General features: G+C 56.3%; 1 protein-coding gene across 1 annotated transcript; it reads left to right on the plus strand.

Moving 5' to 3' along the window:
• The first annotated feature begins 69 nt into the window (after nucleotides 1-69).
• On the plus strand, nucleotides 70-8,648 carry Xab2 (XPA binding protein 2). The gene is made up of 19 exons (XM_048342119.1): nucleotides 70-216; nucleotides 1,325-1,473; nucleotides 1,784-1,907; nucleotides 2,144-2,341; nucleotides 3,189-3,323; nucleotides 3,400-3,564; nucleotides 4,430-4,574; nucleotides 4,762-4,913; nucleotides 5,003-5,122; nucleotides 5,281-5,412; nucleotides 5,519-5,650; nucleotides 5,728-5,841; nucleotides 6,954-7,116; nucleotides 7,202-7,392; nucleotides 7,505-7,627; nucleotides 7,781-7,952; nucleotides 8,060-8,189; nucleotides 8,272-8,381; nucleotides 8,469-8,648. The coding sequence occupies exons 1-19, from the start codon at nucleotides 166-168 to the stop codon at nucleotides 8,528-8,530; spliced, it is 2,568 nt and encodes an 855-aa protein (XP_048198076.1). The 5' UTR covers nucleotides 70-165; the 3' UTR covers nucleotides 8,531-8,648.
• The last annotated feature ends 306 nt before the right edge of the window (nucleotides 8,649-8,954 follow it).

An 8,954-nucleotide genomic window follows, 5' to 3' on the forward strand; every position in this document is an offset into this window, starting at 1 on the left:
CCGTCTTTGGCTTCGCCTGCGAGTGTAGGAGGGGAATTAACACGGCGGTCAAAGCGATCGAGAAAAGTGTAGCCAATAGGAAACGAACCTGGCTCTGAGGGGCGGGGACTTCGCTGGATACGTCATTAGCGCGCGACTTTCGCCTGTACCTGGAGAACCAGGAAAATGGTGGTGATGGCGCGACTCTCGCGGCCCGAACGGCCGGACCTTGTTTTCGTAAGTCCACAGCGGGATCAGGGGGTGGTTCGTGTGGCAGGGATTAAAATAAGGATTCAGCCGAGAGTCTGAGCCTGGCAGCCCGTGGCTTTAAGCTAAAACGGTGCTTACCAAGGCCGGGGGGGGGGGGGGGGGGGGAGGGCAGGGCAGTGTGTGCCTAAATGACCACACTGGCCTGTCTAGGAGGAAAGATCTGGTTCCAGACCCAGATCCTCCGAAGCCCGAGGAAATATCTGCTATAGTGGGTAAGGACCTACCGTCTCTGGTGGGGTCGGAAATGGTTTCGCGCGGGGATTGGGGGAGGAAGGAGATGGCATGACTGGTGTCGTTTCAGGTGAAGAACTGGTGTTTGAACCAGGGTAATCAGATTCGGATTCTGGTTTATGGGATGAGACCCAGGTGTTCTGGGTACTAGTTCAGAGCGTTCAGCTTCCTGGGGTTCAGGCTTGGTGTCCCCCAGTACAAGGACCCTGAAGTGTGATTAAAGATGTCATGACATGGTTGGTGCTTGTCTACTGATGGCCAACTCCTAAAGAGCTGAAAACTTAGATCTGGGATTAAAAGGCCTGACATTTTCTGCAGTTCTGGGTGTCCAGAACTAAGGGCTCATATCTGGGCCACACTGCTGCTTTAGAGATTAAGGCCTGGTTTCTGACTTCTAGGGCAGAGCCATGTACTGGGTAAATGGGATCCTGAGGCTCCTCAAATTTGGTGTTTGGAATGGAAATACAGATCTCATCACATGGTCTGGAATGAAGATGAGTTGGTGGTGGTGCTGGAAGGCTAAAGGACCAATGGCCTGGTGTCTGATAGGAGCTGTGTTATGACCAGCGCCCTTGTGTCTAGGAGTCTGGTGATGTGGGCCAGAGTGAGCAGTGGGATTTAGAAGGCCAAAGCTCATTTTCTGGGTGGTGATCTTGAGATCTACATTATAGCTGGAATGACTGAGAAGTATGATATCTAAGTTGGATTGCAGGCTGAGGGGCAAAATTTAATAGCAGCATTCTGGTATCTGGGTAACAGTACACAGTGGAACCTAGGATCTTAACATGAGTCTGGAGTTTGGGGGTCATAGAATGGCACTACATTCAGGCTTTGTCCCTGACAGGAGGAAGAGGATCTTCCTTATGAAGAGGAAATCATGCGAAACCAGTTTTCAGTCAAATGTTGGCTCCGCTATATTGAGTTTAAACAGGGAGCCCCCAAACCCCGGCTCAATCAGCTTTATGAGCGGGCGCTCAAGCTGCTCCCCTGCAGGTATGAATGGCGTAGGTACCCTGCCCACCAAACCCCATCCCTCCTTGTCCCATCATACATACTCCAATCCACAGTAGGTCCCAGGTGATGGCTGTGTGTCCCTAGATGGACTAACACCAGCATGTTCCATCCATGAGCATACATGCCCTGACAGGTCTCATACCTTCTCTGACTTCCCAGTCCTTCCCCCTCTTCCTGAAACTGTCACTCCTTCTTCAGTCCCTTTCTCTCTCCATGGTTGCCTCCTGGGGCTAAAGGAAGGGTTTAGGGATCCATCACACATCAGTGTCTGCTTCCTTCTATTCCCCAGCTATAAACTCTGGTACCGTTACCTGAAGGCACGTCGGGCACAGGTGAAACACCGTTGTGTGACTGATCCTGCCTATGAAGACGTCAACAACTGCCACGAGAGGGCCTTCGTGTTCATGCACAAGGTGGGGGGGGGCGGGGCTGGGCAGAACATAGGACCTGGGTTCAGCAAGGTTGGGATGGAGAATTAAAGTCAGCAGAGTGGATTCTGTCCTGGAATTGGGAGTTCTGGGTCTTGCTGTATTATGCCTTGGGTGTGGCTTGGCCTAAGACATCTGCTGTGTGTGGCCAGGCCATGGAACCCACCCACAGCTCAGGCCTTGCCTTCACACATACATTTCCCCACCCCCACCACTTCCAGATGCCCCGTCTATGGCTAGATTACTGCCAGTTCCTCATGGACCAGGGACGAGTCACACACACACGCCGTACCTTCGACCGTGCCCTCAGGGCACTGCCCATCACGCAGCACTCACGCATTTGGCCTCTGTACCTACGCTTCCTACGCTCCCACCCGCTGCCTGAGACTGCCGTGAGAGGCTACCGGCGCTTCCTCAAGGTGAGCCTACCAGGTGGGCTGGTTCCCCAAGTTGTTGGGAATGACACTGGCTCACTGGGATAGGACGGTTAAGACTCTCATCTCCAATAAACTATCAAAAAGAAAGCAGGAAGTAGAGCTGTGGCTCCAGTGATAGAGTGCTAGCTTTGAACAAAAGAAACTCAGGAACGGTACCCTAGCCCTGAGTTCAAGCCCCAGGACCAGCATGCACACACACACACACACACACACACACACACACACACACACACACACACACACACACACACACACACACACACAGTGGCCACCTGCACAGAAAGAACATCTAGTATAACTAGGCAGACAGGGCTGAGTACACACACACACACACACACACACACACACACACACACACACACACACACACACAGTGGCCACCTGCACAGAAAGAACATCTAGTATAACTAGGCAGACAGGGCTGAGTGTGTGAAGCAGACTAAAATGGTATGGTAGTGAGAGCCACAGGACCCAGCAGCAGCCATTACAGAGTGAAGCACTGGGAGCACGCACTGAGAATTTGTACTGTTTGAGGTAAGGCTTATGACAAGCAAGTCCTGGCCAGTGCAGACTAGACTATCAGAGGTTCAACTGGACACATTAGGACTTGGACCAGTGGGGTCAAAGCTAGAAGGAAGAGCCAAGGCTAGACCAGTCAAGACTGCGGTTGGACCAGAGGCGCCCATGCAGGACCAATGGGAGGCTGGGTCTGGGTCTGAAGGGCTGGCCCAAGACAGTGATGGGTGGATAGTGGTCCAGAGCCATAGGGTCAGGAGGGAGGTGTGGCCCTGTACCCCCACTGACTCCCAGCGGGGGTGGGGGTCCTCAGCTGAGTCCTGAGAGTGCTGAGGAGTATATCGAGTACCTCAAGTCGAGTGACCGGCTGGATGAGGCTGCCCAGCGCCTGGCCACCGTGGTGAATGATGAGCGATTTGTGTCCAAGGCTGGCAAGTCCAACTACCAGGTGGGCCTGCGGGTAAGTGGGTAGTGGGGTGTCCTTTCTCTAGGAAGGAGACTGACACTCCCCTGTTGTCCCGCAGCTGTGGCACGAGTTGTGTGACCTCATCTCCCAGAACCCAGACAAGGTGCAGTCTCTCAATGTGGACGCCATCATACGCGGAGGCCTCACCCGCTTCACCGACCAGCTGGGCAAGCTCTGGTGCTCACTGGCTGACTACTACATCCGCAGTGGTCACTTCGAGAAGGTGCGTGGCCCACAGGCCTCAGCAGGGGGCAGGGAACACATATAAATGTGTGCGTGCATGCGCATGTCCAACCAAGCAGGCATCTGCCATCCTGCCAGCCCTATAGACCAGTGTGCCTTAAGGAAAGGGGGAACAGACTGGGGTTCAGGTCTTGCTCTGGCCTCAGCCCTCTCAACCTGGATATTCTCCATTTCCAAATGAGGGGGTGACGGCCACTCCTCACATGTGAAGGGTTGACGTGGTGATGCAGTGACTAAGCAGGCATCTGACACCAAGACGTTTTTCTCTGGGCTTTCACAACTGCAGCGCCTTGTCCTTTGGTGGCAGGCTTTCATCCAGGCACCGGGCATCCCTGCAGAGTGGCTGGGCCCTGCTGCTGCAGCCCAAGGGAAAGTGGGAGCAGAGGGGAGAGGGCCAGGTAAATATAGCAGGAGAACAGGAGCAGGGAGATGGGGCTTGGTTCCAATCTATGGGGGACAAGGGGACATGAGCTGGAGATGGGCCAGGCAGGCAGGTTGGTGCTTAGGCACAAAGTTCAAGTCCTCTGAGGGTGAGTGGAAACCAGGATTCATGCAGCGTGGGCCAGCAGGAGATAAGAATGTTGCTATGTGCTTTGAGCTTTACCCACTCAATAAAGTGTCTCTGCAGCCTCAGTTTACCAAGGAGGCCCCAAGGCCACCAGCATCAACCAAGCAGGGTAGGGAGGAGCGGGAGGACATCATCCTGCTGATCAGAGCTTGCAGGGGCAAGGGGATGGGGGGTGCCTTAGGAAGACTCCATTTTGATGTAAGCCTGGGCAAAGGCACTTTTTGGAGTGCCCATGGGTGGGGTGGCATCTTATTCTCACTGAACCCTGTGCCCACAGGCCCGGGACGTGTATGAGGAGGCCATCCGCACAGTGATGACTGTGCGGGACTTCACACAAGTATTTGATAGCTACGCCCAATTTGAGGAAAGCATGATTGCAGCCAAGATGGAGACAGCCTCGGAGCTGGGGCGAGAGGAAGAAGGTGAGTGCTGGCACAGGCTGGCCATGGCTGGTGGGGCTGAGGGCTGGGGTGTGGTGGACAGTAGGCTGTTTGTTCTGTAGTGCCCAGGATCATGGCTCCTTCAGGCTTAGGCCAGAACCTGGTAGGATGGAAGCAGTAGGGGTACAAGTGGCCTCATGCCAGGGCCATGAATCCTCCTGTTCCTCAGATGATGTAGACCTGGAGCTGCGCTTGGCCCGCTTCGAGCAGCTCATCAGCCGGCGGCCCTTGCTGCTCAACAGCGTCCTGCTGCGCCAGAACCCACACCACGTGCATGAGTGGCACAAGCGCGTGGCCCTGCACCAGGGCCGTCCCCGGGAAGTGCGTGGTATCACCCCACCCCAACCCTCCCCTCACCCACAATGCCAGGGGCTGGCCATCCAGCCTGACCTCAAGCCTCCTGCCCACAGATCATCAACACATACACGGAGGCCGTGCAGACTGTGGACCCCTTCAAGGCCACGGGCAAGCCCCACACATTGTGGGTCGCCTTTGCCAAGTTTTATGAGGATAATGGGCAGCTGGACGACGTAAGCTCTGTGATAGTGTGTGTGTGTGTGTGTGTGTGTGTGAGAGAGAGAGAGAGAGAGAGAGAGAGAGAGAGAGAGAGAGAGAGAGAGAGAGAACAGTCATTTTGCCCTCACAGGCCAGCAGGGTCTCACCCCCTCCCCACCCTTCTTCCCCACAGGCCCGTCTGATCCTAGAGAAAGCCACCAAAGTAAACTTCAAGCAGGTTGATGACCTGGCCAGTGTGTGGTGCCAGTGCGGTGAGCTGGAGCTCCGGCATGAGAATTATGACCAGGCCTTGCGGCTTCTTCGAGTAAGGACCGATCAGGACTGGGGGTCCTGGGCTGGGGGGGGGGGGGTGCATGGACAGCCCCTGTGCACCTCCCTGCCCTCCTCCACCCTCACTTTCTCCCCTGCAGAAGGCCACAGCACTGCCTGCCCGCCGGGCCGAGTACTTTGACAGCTCTGAACCTGTGCAGAACCGAGTGTATAAGTCTCTGAAAGTGTGGTCAATGCTTGCCGACCTGGAGGAGAGTCTAGGCACCTTCCAGGTCAGCTGGTGCGTGGGGAGGGGCAGCACCCACGGCCAGCCCCAGAGCCGGCCCTGACCTGGTCCTGTCCCCCTCAGTCCACCAAGGCTGTGTACGACCGCATCCTGGACCTGCGCATCGCCACCCCACAGATTGTCATCAACTATGCCATGTTCCTAGAGGAGCACAAGTACTTTGAGGAGAGCTTCAAGGTGTGCAAACCCTTCACTTTGTCCCCAGATACAGGCAAAGAGTGGCAACAGCTGGCTCAGAATGCTGGAGGAGGACAAGATAAGCCAGGCCTAGTGGCTCACACCTATAATCCTAGCTACTTAGGAGGCTGAAATTTGTTCAAAGCCAGCCCATGCAGGAAAATCCATGAGACTCTTATCTCCAATGAACCACCAGAAAACTGGAAGTGGTTCTGTGGCTCAAAGTGGTAGAGCACTAGAGCCTTGAACAAAAGAGCTCAGGGACAGCACCCAGGCCCTGAGTTCAAGCCCCACAACCAAACAAAGAAAAGGGCAAGATGGGGCTGGGCTGGCTCTTTCCAAAGCCTCTCTCTGTGGCTTACAGAAGCCTCATGTCCCTCTCCTCACAGCACTGGAGTTTGAACCCCATGGCTTTGCATTCTTGCTTGTCTTGCTTGACTGGCAGTTTATCACTTGAGCCACTCCTTCAGTCCTGTTTTTTTGTCTTTTTAGTTTTCTTTTGGGCTGGTTAATTTGAGATAGTGACTCATACTTTTCTGCTCCATTGGCTTTGAACTGTGGCTCTCCAAAACTCAGCCTCCTGAGTAGCTAGGATTACAGGCATGAGTTCCGCCCCCCACACCCCGCCCCCACCCCTAGTCCTGATCTCTTCCCTAAGATTAGCAGTCTGTCCTAACTCCTCCTTGTTTCAGCTCAGTGACCTCGTCTCCAGTTGTGCTAGTGTTGGGGGTTACTGGTCATTGGGAGCTCAGCAGACAGATGTGCTGGGCAGGCGTGGAGTCTTGCCCCCTTGTGCAATGGGGTTGCATTGGTCCCTGCTCAGGTGAAAGGTTGGTGGTGGGGACCACCCCACTGCTAGGCTTGTGGTTGTGAGGTTGCCACAGACAGACTCACAGATGGTTGGCACAAGTGTCCCCAGCCCCTCTGTCCTCCCAGGACATTGGCACTGTGTCATGTCTGCAGAGGTGAGAACCCACCACCTGTAACCTCATTGTCACCTAGGAGGTGCCAGACCCAGCACTTGGGGCCTCACTGCACCTCTGTCCTTGCTTCCTTGGGCTCTGTTGAGGGACACAGGCCACATGCAGACTGATCCCATTCCTTTTGGACAGGCATATGAACGTGGCATCTCGCTGTTCAAATGGCCTAACGTGTCGGACATCTGGAGCACCTACCTGACCAAGTTCATCGCCCGCTATGGGGGCCGAAAGCTGGAGCGGGCACGTGACCTGTTTGAGCAGGCGCTGGATGGCTGCCCCCCCAAATATGCCAAGAGTGAGGAGGCTGGGGGGCTTCCCCTGGGAGGTTGGGAGGACCCTGGGGGTGCGAGGCGGCACCGCTGACCTCTATGCCACGGTAGCCCTGTACCTGCTGTACGCGCAGCTGGAGGAGGAGTGGGGCCTGGCCCGGCATGCCATGGCCGTGTATGACCGTGCCACACGGGCTGTGGAACCCGCCCAGCAGTATGACATGTTCAACATCTACATCAAGCGGGCTGCAGAAATCTATGGCGTCACGCACACACGTAGTATCTACCAGAAAGCCATTGAGGTACCTGAGATGTGGTAGAATGGTCCTGTGATGGGTGAAGGGGCAGTGGGGGGGCTGTGGCCAGAACCCTGGGAGCCCCCTCCTTACCCCTTGTGGCCTCCCCCTGCCCCAGGTGCTGTGTGATGAGCATGCCCGGGAAATGTGCTTGCGCTTTGCTGACATGGAGTGCAAGCTTGGCGAGATCGACCGCGCCCGCGCCATCTACAGCTTCTGCTCCCAGATCTGCGACCCCCGGGTAGGGCTTGGGCTGGGAGAAGGTTGGGGATGGGCGTCCAGGATGCTGCACCTGGCCACCTGTGTCTCACACACACGAGCACATATGTGCACGTGTCGTCCCCATGTCTCACAATGCACATGTGTGCACACGTCTCCCTCCCTCTACACACAGACCACTGGGGCATTCTGGCAGACATGGAAGGACTTTGAGGTCCGGCATGGCAACGAAGACACCATCAGGGAAATGCTGCGGATCCGCCGCAGTGTACAGGCGACCTACAACACGCAGGTCAACTTCATGGCCTCTCAGATGCTCAAGGTGTCAGGCAGCGCCACGGGCACTGGTGAGCAATCCCCAGGCTCGCCCACCTGTGCCCACGTGGTGTGTAGTGTATGATGTGCCTGGAGGGGGCTACCCTTGGCATCTGAACCCCACTCTTTCCTCCTCCAGTCTCTGATCTGGCCCCTGGGCAGAGTGGCATGGATGACATGAAGCTTCTAGAACAGAGAGCTGAGCAACTTGCAGCTGAGGCTGAGCGGGACCATCCCTCACGGGCCCAGAACAAGATCCTCTTTGTGAGGTGAGGAGCCGGGTGAGAGGGGACCTGAGGAGGCTAGTGGAGGGGCCCCCCCAGCTGATGGCAGTGTGGCCTCTGCTTTCAGGAGTGATGCGTCCCGAGAGGAGCTAGCTGAGCTGACCCAGCAACTCAACCCCGAGGAGATCCAGCTGGGTGAAGACGAGGATGAGGACGAGATGGACCTGGAGCCCAATGGTCAGTGGCCAGCCTGTAGCTAGGGGAAGAGGCAGGGGCAGGGCTGTGGCCCAGGGGAATAACTGTCCTTGCCTGCCTTTCCCACAGAGGTCCGGCTAGAGCAGCAGAGCGTGCCAGCTGCAGTGTTCGGGAGCCTGAAAGATGACTGACCCCCCCCCTCCCCTCTCCCTACACCCCTTTAATATAGCCCATATTTGTACATCATCGCCTCAGCCTCCTTCCTGCAGCCCAGGTGCCCCCAGGGGTTGCTAGCTCAGAGTACCTGGCCTTGGGCCCGGACTGGCTGGCATGGAAGGCGGGGTGGGCTGTGGCAGGCCAGGCGGGCACCCTTGCCCCCCCCACACACACACACATACAACTAGTTCTGGGCATCACATAGCCATTTTCTCTGCCCCCACCCCAGACCTCATGTTGAGCTCCCTTGCAAGGCTATGACCCCCAAGTCCCTGGGGCGCCTGACACTGTTACTCAGGTGTCACCAGCCTCTGCCCACCCAACCATTCCAGGCTCTGCTCTACCAGGCAAGGAGCCATGTACAATCAGGCAGGCCCCTTCCGGCTCTGGGAACTCATT

This window comes from Perognathus longimembris, chromosome 3 (genome assembly GCF_023159225.1).
Source record: "Perognathus longimembris pacificus isolate PPM17 chromosome 3, ASM2315922v1, whole genome shotgun sequence".
Classification (NCBI taxonomy): Eukaryota; Metazoa; Chordata; class Mammalia; order Rodentia; family Heteromyidae; genus Perognathus; species Perognathus longimembris.